This window comes from Delphinapterus leucas, chromosome X (genome assembly GCF_059928025.1).
Source record: "Delphinapterus leucas isolate spDelLeu-1000000601 "Yukka" chromosome X, BTC_Dleu_Yukka2, whole genome shotgun sequence".
Classification (NCBI taxonomy): domain Eukaryota; kingdom Metazoa; phylum Chordata; class Mammalia; order Artiodactyla; family Monodontidae; genus Delphinapterus; species Delphinapterus leucas.
In genome coordinates, this window is record NC_143150.1 from 115,017,390 (window position 1) to 115,033,627 (window position 16,238).

At 34.3% G+C, this 16,238-nt stretch overlaps 1 protein-coding gene across 5 annotated transcripts in view; it reads right to left on the minus strand.

The window, feature by feature from the left end:
- The window catches only part of CNKSR2 (connector enhancer of kinase suppressor of Ras 2), a 255,875-nt gene that overhangs the window by 116,961 nt on the left and 122,676 nt on the right, over positions 1 to 16,238 (minus strand). For 3 of the 5 annotated variants that reach the window (XM_022560500.2, XM_022560499.2, XM_089904688.1), the window contains exons 8-9: positions 16,157 to 16,225; positions 351 to 497 (exon numbers count right to left, since the gene is read on the minus strand). In XM_022560500.2, coding sequence (XP_022416208.1) covers positions 351 to 497; positions 16,157 to 16,225 — 216 coding nt within the window. The remainder of the gene's footprint in view (positions 1 to 350; positions 498 to 16,156; positions 16,226 to 16,238) is intronic. The other 2 variants (XM_022560502.2, XM_022560501.2) reach the window with 1 other exon arrangement.

A 16,238-nucleotide genomic window follows, 5' to 3' on the forward strand; every position in this document is an offset into this window, starting at 1 on the left:
TGTGGGTAAAACTTTTAAATAGAAGATTGTATCACAAAGTGAAACCTCTCACTTTCATTTCTATCCACATTTTGGCTTCAAAGAACTTGTGGTTTTTGGGAATTATGCTTTAAATGTTTCCAAATTAAGGCAGAGTTCTCTATCATTTGGGTTTTAATTATAGTAACTTTGAGATTTCATCACAATTAAGCCTATTAGGATAAGCTGTGAAGAGATCATTTCATAAACAAATTTTCAAAAGCATACAAGATTAATCCATATGCTGCTGAGATGAGGCACAATAAAGAAGCATTACTGAGATAATCTATGGCTAAAATGATGGTGTATGACTTATGATTAAGCTTCATTACCTGCAGAGCAAGGGGCTTCCATCTCATATTTTTCAGTAAAGCTGGTGCTGAGGTAAGCATGCTCTGAGGTCGCTTTTTCAAAGTTAAGATAACACCACTCGGGTCCTCTCGTAGTGCATTCACCAAATTTTTCAACTGCCACCCCACCTGGTAACCAGCAAAATCATTACAATAAAATTGAGGTACAGTATTCAAAGATTTAATGTTCTCCCCCTTTAATAAGATTAGTAAGAAAAAAAAAGAAAATCACATAATTGGTGTACCATCCTATCAATTTTCAGGAGATAAAAACTCAAGAAAGAAATTTTATTTTTGAGTTGATTAACCATGTTATTGCATTTAGAGTCCATATCATTATGAGATAACATAATGGACATTTACCAGTCTAAGCAGAGACTAAAATGGTATCCTACCAATGGAGTAATTTAGAATTTAAAGAAATTATGTCATCATTAATGCTGCACAAGGTCTAGATCCAAGCTTTGTTCACAAGTAACAATTTAAAAATCCACATGCCTGAAACAAGGATTTGGCAATGTCCTGAGCTTAAGAACTACACCACATGCTTTCTCATCACCATCTTTTAGAGATAAGTGTCCCTAAGTTAGACTGACATTATACTACCAGTAGCTGGTAGTGACACACCAAGGAAACATTCTGAGCGGGGAAGACAGCATCAATAAAATAAACCTTTAACCACGATATAAAGATAGAATAAGAAATGACAAGGTAATGCTACTCTAATGCAGCAGCTATTGGAAATGTGTTCCAAAAGACCCTATAAACTTAAAATATAATGTGCTAAATTTAATGAAGCCATTTTATTTGAATATCACCTCAAAACATATTGTATAATTAAACAGAAGTACTTGATAAATGTCCTGAAACCTGGCTCTACTGTTATCCATGTTAAATTACTTATCATCCTTTTAAATTTTTGAACACAGAATAATTTTTGTTACTTTGCTTTTAAGACATGCTGGTTATGCAGTTATCTGAAATCCTAGAAGTATGCTTTAAAGAAACACATTAAAAATATCTATTATTCCAAGGTTTAAAAAATACACTTCACATTTAAAAGAGAGAATAACCTTTTATTCCAACACTAATGGATTAGAATTTTCCAGGGTGTTTTATACAAATACATTGGGTCAAAATCTATCCTGGATTGCAGGCAGGACTTAGCAAATGGTCTGAACAGTGATCTACTTTCTTCCTAGGTACCTAAATGAAAGGGAATGGGTGCCTTTGCCTATTATTCATCATGTTTTTGCCTGGAAAATAAGGCTCAAACTGTAAAGAATGAGCACTTGCATCAAAAGAAGCACAGATCCCAGAGACTATGATGAAGAGGTACTCTGGACCACAGCCACTGTAGGATAATGGGAGACTTTAGTTTATATGAGTGACCATTCATTTAAACTATAACCTCTACTATAGCTGAACTGAGTGATGGTGAAGAGAAAGAGTTAGGACAAAAAAGAAGCAAGACATTGTAATACTTAAAACCTCAGGGGTCTCAGATATGAATCAAAATGATCATTATGATACTTGCCTACCACGAATAAGAGGCTGCCAGTTTTTTGAAAAATCACATTAATGTGGATCAGCTACAGTAATGGAACTGGTCAAATGTCTCCCATTCTATATAAGTGGAGATTACTATGTCCCCAAAGGTACATTACTTTGATTCTGATTCTTCTGATAGCTACGTAGTGTCCCTACAGCCATTTCTATGAGCCAAGCGTCAAAGCAAAGTTAGTTCAAATCCAAGTATTCATTTTGCTCGCCAAAAAAATATGCGAGCAGATTTCTGAGTTCCAGGTTTGGAGGCAGAAAACACAGTGTTTATACAAAGAGTATAACCACTTTTTATCATTTACTTTATTTACTCAAATCATTGCTAACTATACTAAAGCACTCAATATGATGACTGTACCCTTCTTTCAGCCTATCTACTCTTGACAACGAATTACACATTGATTTCTACCCACCAATTTCTTTCCATTTTCTTGTATGACATAATCATTGTGACTAGTTGAAAATTTTAGGGCTAGATGGTGTTTTCCAGTGTAACGTTCAGTGTAATTTGATTCATCCTGCTTTTTCACAGTTTCGCTATGCTCTTTTTGAATACACAATTCCAAAGACCAGAATTGTTTCTCCATGAGAAAGTGAAATTGATTTTTGATGAGAAAGTAATAATTTGGTTACTCTTAAATTTTATAGCTGAATGTTACTTAATGGCAGAAAATTATATAACTTTACTACTTTTTCATCAGCCTTCCCACACTCACTAACATAAGATTAGCAATATCTTTTAAAAAGTGACCCATATGAAGTATTTAACTTTGACTCCCAAATTCTACTTTCGCTGCCAAAAGAAAATGACTGGGTAAGAGCACAGAGATAAATGTGCAACATGTGTGTTGCAGTACTGTTTAAACCAATGAAAAACTGTACATTATGTATATTCCCATTAGCATGGGGTATAAAAATTGTGTAGAAAAAAGTTTAAAAATAGCTAATGTACTTCAATTCTACTTTTGTAAAAAATTTTATATAAATATAGAAAACACAGAAAGCTATACAACACCATTAACAATGGTTACATTAAAGGGGAGTACAGACTACAATATATATTTCCTTCTTTATTCTTTTATTTCCTGAACTTTTGGCAATAAACACGTTATTTTTATAAACAATAAAATCAATAAAATAAATGGGCCTAGTGTATGAATAGTAATATTCCAGTCAGAAAATCGTGAATTTTATGAAGTATCTAGTTAGGACTGTTTGTTATGGATGGAAAATTCCCACAAAAAAGAACAAAACCAGAAAGACAACACTATTTAAAACAGTAAAAGGTGGTGATGGGGAAATGACATCTGCTCTGTGCATTATACTTTTATATAATTATCAAAAGAAAAACAAAATTATTATTCAACTGTGCACAGTAAGTCAAGAACTACATTATCTGTTGTTTTTTTTATTCAATGAACGATTTCAGTAGATACCTCACTTAAGTGTTAACTCAGGTTCATGTGGAAATTATTGAATAGGAATGAAGCTGGCTGAGTAATTCCGAGCCTATGTGTAACATTTTCCTTAATAACAGGTAGGTTTTAGCTATATCAGTCCCATCCCAGTACTTGTATACATATAAACAGCAACCAGACAACATGCCTCTCATGCGAATAATCCTTTTTTCCTTAGTCCTTTCTCAAGCTCCCTGACTTGGATCATTTCTTCATTACTTTCTATCTTTTCTACTGCATATTATTCTTAACAACTGTCCCCATTTATTGGGTTGTACCACGTTCTATTCAAGGGCAAATATGGAATGGTCTTAGAGCTCCAGGAAAAATAATTCTCAGCTCTGGTTCTGTGATACCTTCACATATCTTCGAACGTATAATGAAGTGTAATGAACTATTGAAATAAATTTATTTCTCTTTAACTGTTATTGAGATATTTATGGTTGACAGATTACAGGGGGACATGAGTAGATGATATGATGAAATGAGGCAGGTATACAGGTTACAACTTCAAGAAATTTGGGAGCCCCGTGTTCGGAGCTAAATGTAACGGTACATACACGTCAAAATAGGTAAAATATATCAATGCGTGTTAATCATTTTTCAAGATTAGTTTTCCATTTCGTCATTTGACTTTCTGGCTATGATTTTAAAGTATTAAGAGTGATAGATCTGAATTAAGACCCATGTGAAGATACAACAGTAATATGAAAAATGATTGTAAAGTATTCTTTACATTGGGTGCAATGAAAGTCTTTCTGTACAAGGAGATACAGGGAGCTTTGAAAGAAGGAAGAAGGGAGGCTAATGGGATCCTAACATAGGAAGGAATTAAATAAGGTACAAAACTTTAAGAGATAATAGGTTTGGGATACATATGAAGAAAAACATTTTAATAATCAAAGACATCCAAAAAGGAATTGGCTGACTTGTGGAAAAGTGAACTCAACACCAAAAGAGACATTTAAATATTCTTGCACAGGCTAAAGGATTAGATTAGACTTCCAAAACCACAATACATTACAACTCTAATATGCAGAATGGGTAGGAAAGTGCAAATAGATGACAACAGATGAGCTTTAGTAAAAGGATGTGGTCCTGGCACATCTCTGATTACTTGTCCTCCATCTTTTCTTCCTCCTTACAACCAATAAATGCAGGTATTTCCTCTAGGCTAAGTGTTCTACCCCTAATATTTCATGCTGTCTTCTTACAATAATTTCTTCTCTTCCCAGAGCTTCCACTAACAACTTGCTGCAAGAATCCCAAATCTTTCTAACCATCCCTGCTCCCTATCAAAAACTCGTGACATATCTCCAACAGTTCAGTTCATCCATACTAATAGCTACTGAATAATCAAGCACCAGTAATTCACTAAGCTAGATTCTTCCTACCTATATTACATTCCTTTTACTTATATTTTCATTCTTATGACAGCCCTAGGAAGTAAACAATTAAACCCATTTTACATGTGAAGAAACTGAAGCAAAAAGAGATTAAGTTTTCTTGGCCAAGATTACAAACATAGTAGTAGTGGTAGTTCAAACGAATGCAACACTTTAAAAACCAAACTTAGCTCCCTGTTCTCACTCAACAGCAATAACAAAAAGTTCCCTATCATCCTCTCAAGTTTTGAGTATGGAGTCACCTTTGACAGTTCCCCCTCTTTTTAATCCACAGGTAACCTAAAGAATAGATTCTAGCAATTAATACTTCCTCTCACTGCCTTACTTCTGGCTTGGATACCTGACTGTTAGACTTAAAACAGAGTCCTACCGGCTCTTTCTACACTGATCTTTTGCAGCTCCAAAATACTGCTACAGTATAGAAGTGTTCTTCCCCTCAAAACCTTTGAAAAGCTCTCCAAAGGCCTAACTAAAGAATCAATTCCTCAAATAGGTCCTTTGCCAATATGGCCATAGCTGTCTCATATTATTTTTCTTTAATGTGGTTCTGAAACTTCAGAATGTGTTAGAATCTCCTGGAAACCCCAGAGTTTTTGATCCAGTAGGTCTGAGGTGGGGCCCTAGAATTTACATTTTTTTTCCACAAGTTCCCAAATGATGCTGATGCTACAGGTCTGGGAACCACATTTTAACAACAGCTATACTAAACAACGACTGTCTTGAAGGCAGTGACTTGCTCATGTCTAGAATATTTTATTATGTTTTTAAGATTATTATAACTTATAGAATCACTAAGTATTTATTGTGTGCCATGTACTATGGATACAATGGTACTTGCAGTGCAACCTGTGACTCATTAAAAAGCATAATGGGGCTTCCCTGGTGGTGCAGTGGTTGAGAGTCCGCCTGCCGATGCAGGGGACACGGGTTCGTGCCCCGGTCCCAGAAGATCCCACGTGCTGCAGAGCGGCTGGGCCCGTGAGCCATGGCCGCTGAGCCTGCGCGTCCGGAGCCTGTGCTCCGCAACGGGAGAGGCCACAACGGTGAGAGACCCGCGTATCACAAAAAAATAGGAAAAAAAAAGCATAATGAACAGGCAAGAGATGAGCAGGTCAATGAACATTTACAATAAATTAAGAGAAGTACGTCAATAGAATGGATACAGGGTGAAATGGGAGCCTCCCAAAGGGGCATCTAACCCATTCTTGAGGGTTTAGGGAAGGTTTCCTATTAGTCTAAGCTGAATTTCTTAGGAATTGGACACGTGAAGGTGATCTGGAGGTTGAGGGAGTGAAGAAAGCCGTGAGACAAGGTAAAACCAGTTTGAGCAACTTTTGGTAGTTCAGTATGGGTGGAAGAGTTGGTGAAGTTAGTATTATGTTCCCCTCGAACACTGTGCTTTTCTCCCTAGCTATATCCTTGCAAAAGCGTTCTTCCTTCTACTTGCAATTTTTCTCCCACCTATAAAATCTTACGTATCCATAATGGCACTTATTAAATGCAGTACCATCATAAAGCCTCTTACAGCTAGAACCTTATTTTCCTCATGTGATCTCATGGTACACTGTTTGTACCTCTCCAGTGGCATTTTTTTCATGCACTGCCTCTTATTAAAGTTACCTATTTTTCCTTACCCCACCTTCATCTACCCTCACAAAACTTTTTGAGGGCTTTTTTTTTAGGATAAAAACTGAGTCTTATTTGTCTGGATATACCTGCAATCAATGCCTTACAAATGGCAGAGACTTAATCAGTATTTGTTGATAACTCAACTAGTGAAACGATATGGTGACATGAGAATGTAAATCTTTCAGAGACAATAAAGTGCCTTAAAACTCCAAAGGGAGTTCAGTTTTGTATGTAAAACCAAGATGTAGTTTTAAATTTTTCTCTAAATGTAATATACTTGATACTAAAGCTGTAATAGACATTGTTTCCCTCAAATTACCAAATAAACTTTCTTATAAATGAACATTTGAAAAAAAACCAGTATTTATATCCTGGATACTTCAGACCTAAAGTCATAGTGATTTATGACAAGGAATATAACCGTGGATATAGTTGCTATTTGTCATAGAAAGATTCTGCTTTATTATTATATAAACACGGTTAGGAAAGTTTTCTTCTAGAAAAATATTTTGTAGTGGTTGTACATAGTCCAAGTTTCTCTTTCTCAACACTTTAATAGAATATTTCATTCACATTAAGTTCATGGATTGGAATGAACCTTTAAAAACCCACTTATACATCTTACACAAAATATGCCTTATTATTAAAGATGACCTGCTTTTCACATATGTACGCCGAACTACTAATATTACCTTCCTGATTGTCCAGGTAGCAAAAGTCAGTGTCCCTAAACAATGGCAAGTCTTACTAGTTAAATGTAATCCCCAACCTGGACATTGAAATGCATTTTATATATAACACAAATAGGATTAAAATTGTCCAAGAAAGTTTTTAAGGTATCCCAAGAGTTAAAAGCCAGAGGCTCTGCTTTCTTGTAGATGGGGCTTGTAATTGCTTTGATCAGGCTGAAGAGGATACCAGGGGTTCTTGGGTTAACACAACATAAGTGGGCAGGTCCTTGGACAATGGGTTGCCCAGATTAGATGCACAAAAGACTTTGGGGTTGGTGCTGAAGAGGTGACACTATTCCTTTCCTCTTTGTACATAGAGGGAAGAAGTTGTCTCTGACCCCTTTAGGACTTTCTCTAGCCTGTCTGATTTCGAAACAATAGCTGGTGAATTATTTGACCAACATATGAAAAGAATCTCTACTCTATGGTCCCAAGTAGGCAAAGTTAAAAAACAAAGGTAAGAATGTAAGTCTATCAATTTAGGCCTTTACCTTTGTCACAACTGTATTTGGAGTTACAAGAAAACATCTCTACACATACAAGCAGGAAGATAGGACATTCTTAAAAGATTTTCAAAGTTATTATCCTTCAGAAGACAAAGTAACAGATCCATTCATTAACAATTACACACGCTCCTGTGTATACACTGGCTCTTACTAACAGTTTGTAATGTATAAATGATACCTCTTCACAAAGGAAATTTCAGAGACTTGAAGTGTGCCTATATGAATGTCTGATGATATGTCACACTATACCCAAAGTTCTTCTCTTTTTAAAAGCACTGAAGAGACTTAATTCAATATACAACCCATCACCCTGAGACTAATGACACTGTTTTTGCCAAATTTTTTGGTGCTGAGATATTTATCATAGTGCTCTGTTCCCCTGCATTACTAAAACATTTTAAAACATTTCAGAAGTAATGAATTTTGATACACAATATCTTTCAAAGATCCTAGAACTACTAAATTTGAGTACCAATCTACAAACTTCACCTTCACCTAAATTTATTTTTTTCACATAATACTAATGATAAAGTCTTACAATATTAAACTATAGTATATTTGGAGATATCCTAATTTTGCTCTTCCACAATCATTCATTTACTGAATAGAAACAGAGAATTACCTACGGTTCAAATATAAAGAAATATAAGCTGAAAGGTATGCATTTGGTTAAGTAACTAAATGCAAAAAAAAAAGTGACCTTAAATTCCAACATGGAGTAATTTAAATAGGTATTTCAGAGTATTCAGAAATGACCCAAGGTGTTATCTATTTTAAATAAAACCTTAGTACTGATATTTTTTACAAACATGATTAGAAGAGATAATCTTGGGAGAACATGAAAGGAACAAACATTCGAAAAGAAGGAATATGGGAATTAAAAAGTTTTATTTTCATTAGAGGAAAAACTCCACAATTTTATGTCTTTATTCACTGAGCCACTCTTCACCTCACAGTCTCCTTAACTTTAAAAGGCACTTATCCAGTGAAATAAGACTGCATACATCAAAGCATTTGTTTTTTATGTGGCTTAATTTTACTGTAAAAGTTGGACCATGTTGAGCTGCTCACAATTTGAATTTACACATATGTTTTGGTAGTTAATATTTTCATGTGCGTTTCACAGACAGTCACATATATAATGTGTGTGTGTGTGTGTGTGTGTGTCTGTGTCTGTGTGTTATATTTAAAGAGAAAGCATAGAGAACACAGTTTCTCACTTCTGAAGATGGACAGGGAGTCCAAGAGAGAAAGCCCACTTGGAGACTACAAGAAGCTAGTACTTTGTTTCTCACCTATTGTACACCATCTTCCAGGAGTCTTTCTCCGTAACCAAGAAGTTCTGAGGGTTAAATCAGAATTTCTTGATTGGCTCATGAGAAAGTTCATGGGAGGAAGAAAATAAGAATCATAATTTTCTCCATTAAGTTCCACAAATCACCCACAATGTTTTCACCAAAGGTGATACATTTCCATATCCTATTACTTGCATTATCTCCTGTTACCTAACACTTACATTAACTGCAGCCTTTGTATTACTGGTATCTCTGCTTCTGTGGCAAGCTGATTTAAAAACTATGGGTATAGTTTAGCATCTTGAACCTACCACTCTCTCCCCCTTCTTCCAGCTCAGTACACTATTTGGTAATATTTTGGCCTCTGAAGGCCAAAAGTTTATTTGGGGGGCTTCATGGTTTACATTCGTATATGCTATAGAAAACTAAATTGAAGCCCATTTTATTTTTATTTCATTATCATTCATGGTATTCTTTAACTTCTCCAAAACATAAAATTGAGTGAGTCTGAGAGACTCTGCTAGGGAGACATGGAGAAGGAAGACAATCACATCACAGTGAAAGACTGTGGGGATGAATCTTTGGTCATATCACAGAACCTCATTCCCCCCAAAATCAGTAAGCTATTTTAAAAGAACCACAATAATACAGGTTTTTAACTAAAATTTTTATAAAGATATTTGCATAGGTTAAATTTTAACACCATTTTGTATTTGCATATATATGGAAATTATTACATTTCAGCCATTCCTTCCTATGTTTCATTTCTGTTCTCCTTGCAAAGACATTGGAAATACGTGTATTTTAAAATAAAGAGTCTTAGTCACCAAAGCTAAGGGATGAAACAAAGCATTGTTATCTAAAAATCTATAGATCCTATTTATAAGAATTCTGAGAAGAATAAAAAAAAGTCTATACTTATGAAAAAATTCAGATTAAATTTAATTTAGGAATCCAAACGAAAAACATAATTAAAAGGAACCAAAGCCCTAGTATTCAAAAAGTAACATGTTTAAAAATCTACAGGTTTTCTATGAATAATTTTTATAATGTCATTTACTGGTAGACATTTAACAGATATGTGTATTTGAAAATACTAGCAAATATTGCAATAGATGACTATATTTATCAAAACAAAACCAAAGAATGTGTATATATGCATTTATAAAGCTAAATAAACAGCATTCTACATCTTTATTAATAAAAAGTTTTAGTTTAAGAACTTCCATAATGGTTATAAATACTTTCACTGTAGAAGTTATCTTTAGAAATCATTTTATCAGAAATGCAACAACTCAGACAAAAAAGGTAACTCAGTGTCAGCTCTAAATGGGGCCACAGTGAACTCTCTCTGCCATTTGTCTCAATTTTAAATTCCCCTTATTGCCCAGAATTAGAGTAATAAGGTGAAAGGGAATGTGAAAGTGATCAGTGGTTACATTACCTAAAATTTCAGCCACCAAGCTGATCAGAATATTAATTTAGTGGATGAAACATATTTAAATCCTAGGGCTAAAAAACCTGAAAAGAATGTGAGACTTTTAAATTATCTCTTGAATTTCCTATTTTATGATGTTCTAATGTGTTTCCCTTTCATGCAATAATTTTTTTATCTTCATTAGGCAGTTAACTGTTATCTACTAATGGCCCACCCCTACTACAGACAGAAAGTAAATCAGGGAATTGTGACTGGCCAACTTTTGCCTTTCTGATAGATGTAGGAAAAGGGATATAGTTATTGACACTGATATGCAAATGAGTTGCACACTTAATAAGCCAGAGTTGGTAAGAACATCAGCCAACAGATACATTTGAAACATACAAAATAATCACTTAATATGGAAACCTTCTAAAATTCCATGTAAAATAACTAAACCATATTAACTGTACGTTGACACTGAAAGATGTTTCTAATAATAAAAATAAATTAGCGTTAATCATGTTTAAAACCAATTAGTCTTTTCCTGGTGAAGCTAGTAAGAACTGCATAAATAAGAAAGAAATCAGGATGCAGAGATCTGCAGAAAAAATAAAGTGGTTCACAGGAAGTTACCAATATTAAGGTATCATACAACTTATCTCCTTTATATAAAGACTTAAGATAATTTTAGTTTGATGACAGAAAAATCATAAAATATTATATTGGATAATAAAGTAATGAATTGATTTCTCTAGGGAAAATAAAATATATAACATATCAATATGTGGCAATTCAAAACCAGTTTCCACACATCTCATCAAATCCATGATATTCAAGGTAAAATAAAAGAAAAAAATCTACCACCATCTCATAAATGACATACTACATAAGGTAGAACCTGAAATAAAATATTACTATGAGTAACTGAAAACTATGATGCATTATTTCTTTCAATTTTTGTTGTGTCTCTTCATGATATTTCTCCCTTCCAAAAGAAAACAATTCATGTGCTCTGTTTTAGAATACCAATTTCTTAGAATCCTAACAGAGTTATTTTAGGATATTATCATAACCATTTATTAAGCAATATGTTAAACACCATGCTAACATATTTAATCTCTGTATTCCAGCAACATCTTGTGTTTACAGGAATAAGAAAGGAGGTGCACCACAAATACTGCCATTTGAGGTCTCAGTTTTCAATATTTTGGTTATAAGGAATTATAAGATAAATACTTTCTCTTTTGAGAAAGGAGAACAGAAGAAAATAGGCAAGAATTTAAAAAAAACGTGAAAGAGGTGAAGAATGGAAGAGAAATAGTCAAGTGAGAAGAGATGAGGATGGTAAAGGAAAGGAGAAGAAAACTGAATTAGAAGAAAAACCTAAAAAAATAAAGACAACAATTAAATTAAAAAAGAGAGAGAAAAAGCACATCAGTGTTAGCCAATACTGTGGTACTGATTCCACTCAATGAGCCACTCCTTCCTTCCTGCTGAAGTCCAGGGGCAGGGCGGTAGGGAGGGAAAGGGAGAGCTGGGTTTTAATGGTTCACCACACTCTCCATCCATTCTGATTACATTGGTTTCCCTTTCAAACAATACTTGCCTGTTGTTCTGGGGTTGAAGGAACAAGAGGGTGAAGAAAGAGTAAAAAATGAGAGACTAGAGTGAGAATAAGAGAGAATAAGGGAGATGCCATTGAGAGTTACATAAATGAAGTTAGAATGACCTTTTGAGATAACTCAATAGTCCTTTAACTTGTTCTCTTCTCCCCACCCCCTCTGCCATCACCTGCATTCTTGTTCAGCAACCATTTACCATTTGGGGGTAACAAAACACACTAGTTTACAGTGTTCATCTTCCATCTCTCACTGATCAATGTCTAACACCCTATTTGTTGTAGTCTATATTCTTCTTGACTATCCCAACCCAGTTATTTCCCAGTAGGATTTATAGCCCCATCTATTGAACCATTTCTTGCCATAATGTAGTCACCAGGTTCCAGAAGACCTTCCAAAATAATAGTGAATATGTTTTAGTATATACACAAAATAAAAGGAAAATTTTCCAAATGCTGGATTCAACCATCACATACCCCACTCTTTTCAACTGATATTCCTAAGAAGAAAATATCTGTTTTTAGTATGGATAGAATCTTTATAACACTTACACACCAAAAACAGCATTGACATGAAATTTTAACAGATTCATTAGGAATATGCCCAGATAGATTTAATAACTATAAGTAGTCTCATCAGCTAAAAAAAAAAAAAGTGTTAAAAGTGCATCATGAGGGCAGAGCTGTTGGTTCAAACTATGCCGAGGTATCTCCCAGAGAGGAATGTAGTGGCAGATGAAGTGGAAAAAATCTTGGGAGATTCCAGCAGCCTTTGAGGAGTTGGATCTTCACTGGCAGGGAAGACATGCAATAGGACTCAGTCTGCTTTGCTTGGATGTTCATGATTTTTTCTTCTTCCTACCTGGCAGCCACAGTTTCTCAGCCACAGAAGTAGGTTGATTAGAAAAGCTTAAAAGCCACTTATAATAAAGAATATAGCAACGTGAAAAAGGACATAAAACTTCCAGTTTCATTTCAAATAAGAAAATGTACTTTTTAAAAAAATGAGCAAACTAGAAACACACAAACACACACATCTAATTGGACATCTTGAAGATATACCATACTAGCAATTTCAAAAAATAGTATTTGAATTCATCTGTGATTATTTAACTTTCTCAGACTCTTAGGGAAAAATTTCACATTGCTTTTTTAGGTATTTTATAATAAGAAAAGTTATCAAATTTTATATTGTACATTACTACCTGTAGCAGTAGGAAATTTTAGAATTACAGAAAACTACTAACTGGGCTAATAACATTCAAAATATAAAACTGAACATTACTCTTTTCATTATTGAATCTAAATTGGTATAGAATAATATTGGCAAAATCTCACTATCCTGGTCAGTTAATTGCTGGATTAAAATATCATTAAATATGTATTTCAAATGTATTAGGCCATACTTTAATGTAATTATTATATCATAACCAACCCCTAATGTCCCTGGTTATGAACACAGGGACAGAAGGGGTAATTGCAGACTGCAAATAACTTATACTTGTTTCAGCTAATTTAACAACCTAGCAAACCTTTTGTAGTAATAAAACTCAGATAATGTCCATTTCCCCACCTCTGTATATTGTCTGGTAAGAAGTTAAAAGCACTGCACAGACCACAATGCAGGCAATAGCAAGAAAAAGAGGACAGAGTAGGGTGCATTTAACGAAAGGTACCATTCTTGCACAACTATGCCTCTACTTGAACACAAAGAAGACAATCTGGTAATTGATCACATTATTAAGGAAGGCTACTTTCATGGATTTCAACATAATTTCCTGACAGAGAATGTCTCTATTATCATCCAAAATCAATTTGTAGGTTGTAGTAGCAGTCTGTCAAGGAACTGGGCTCCAATTGGCCCAACTGTTGTAGTATGTAAAAGGGAGGAAGGGAGGTTGGAAAGTTAGTTTCTGTTGAACTCCTAATGTGTGCCTGGCATTGTGTTTTACATATCTTGTCTATCTGAAGGAAAGGAGTGAGTGAAGAAGTGGCAGTCAAGTGAAATTTCAACCCCACTTCTAATTTCAGTTCAGCTGAACCTACCCCAGTTACGTAAATTCTCACTTCCTCTCTTCTTCTCTACCCTTGGCTCCATGTAATCTCTCCCTGAATCCTGGGGTTTACTTACAGGATTATTAGAATTCCTCCCCTTTTGTTTGATAATTTTATAATTTGACTTTGGGGAGGGAGTATAATAAAACTGAAGTAAGAGCATGGGCCTTGTAGTCAGTGAGCTTTGAGCTGTGGGTGGGTTAAATAATCATTCAATCTCCACTTACACCTTCTTCATAGGATTATTGTGAGGAGTAAATGCCATAAAATATGTAAACTACTTAACATGATGCTTGGCACACTGTAAGAACACAGTAAGTGCTGGCTATGGTTATTATTATTAAAAAGATAAAGTTAAATAGTTACCATGACTCACTTAAAACCGTAAGTCAGTTTCAGAGCAAAAACTGAAAGCAAGTTCTCCCAACCATCATTCTGTGTAGTTTTTAATATTTTAGAATATTCCTGTGATGCAAAGATGTGTTGACACATTCTCACAGTATATAAATATCACCAATCCATAGAGATTTTATTAGTTCACTTGAAGTCTTTTAAAGACTTTCATATACAATAGACATGAGAATCTTTGCTCCACAAAGAGTATCATTTTAACAATTTTTCATTAGAGACTAATCTCTATCCTCTTAGAATTGACCAATTGGAAATAGGCCCAACTATCCAACAGATGTCATATTTGTTAAGGTCACATTGTAGAAATGGAGGCAGCATGAACATTAGAAGAAGCAGCTGCTTTATCCCACTGCCCCAAATACTCATCCTAGGGGACAAGAAACTTTACTCAAGACAATCGCTTTGTATAGTTTCTAGTAATGAGAACTTATCATCAAAACTGTCATAGTGTAGACAGGCTCTGTCGATTACCAATAGTCTCCATTAATTAGTATTAACTAACAATAATTAGTATTAACTTTACACCCACACATTTAATTTTCCAAACTTTCATTAACTTTTATTCACTTAGATAACGAACTCATTGAAGAAACATCAGAACTTTAATTATCAGTGTTCAGGAGCCTCTCCAAAATATGACAAACTTCTCAGTTTATTCAAAACCAAAATTGAAATAGCGTCTGCCTTAATATCAGAATCACCGAGAAAGATCAGACTTTTCACATGAGTCTTCTTACCCCCAAAATACAGCCTTTCTTCTATGACTAGAACATGCAAAACCAAATTTAGTTTAAAGGTACAACAGGAAATAATTACTCACTCTGAAGAGTTAGTGAGCCATAAGCAGAATATTTACCAGGAAAAAAAAAACACTTTCTTTTAAAATGAGGATTATTAATCAATAATCAGATTATTTAAATTTTAACTTCATTTTAAAAAAAACTTTATACTTTATTTTGGCAGAGATAGGTCAACTGAGACAGAAAATAGTCCAAAATGAGAATCAGATGATGTTCATTTTCTCAATCTAAGATTAAGAAAAATTGCCCTTGAAAATCTACCATAGGCACAGAATGCCACTGTCATTCTTAGCTAGAAAGGGAGTTGTGAGGTTCATAGAGCAAAAAAATTTTATGAACTTATTTAGTTAAGTGCCAATAGTTTGAAAACTTAAACTATAGTCCTCTTTTGGGAAATGAAAAGCCAATTCAGCTATTCCAATTTAAAATTTAAAAACTGACATTAAAATAACCAATCTGCCAGACACTTTAATGAACAAATCAGTGTTAAAGTAGATGAATCAATGTATGCTGTTACAAAACATATCTACTAGGTAATTTGATAATTTATAAAATGAAACTTAAAAGTTATATCAAGAAAATGTTGAATTTGTATGCACTGTCACTTTAATTTCTATTCCAAAATGATCACCCCAGTTCATAGGGTAATATTATCCTGCACCTGTCCATATAGAAATGTACATCTAAACTCAGCCACCACCAATATTTCCTCATGTTCGTTTAAAACTATGCCTTACATTTCTTCAGATAATTAAGAAAAATAGTCAGTTATTTTTTAAAAGGCTATTCAATTATTTTGTACACAAACAGGCCTTTCATTCCACTGGTATTCTTTCAAAGCTTTAGGCAATCTTTATATTAGTGCCTCCCACTGACTTGTAAGGTAATTATACATACCACAGTCTGATGATTAACTTGAATCACTTCATCACCAGCATGGATTTTCTTGCACCGATCTGCAGGTGACTAAATTTAACAT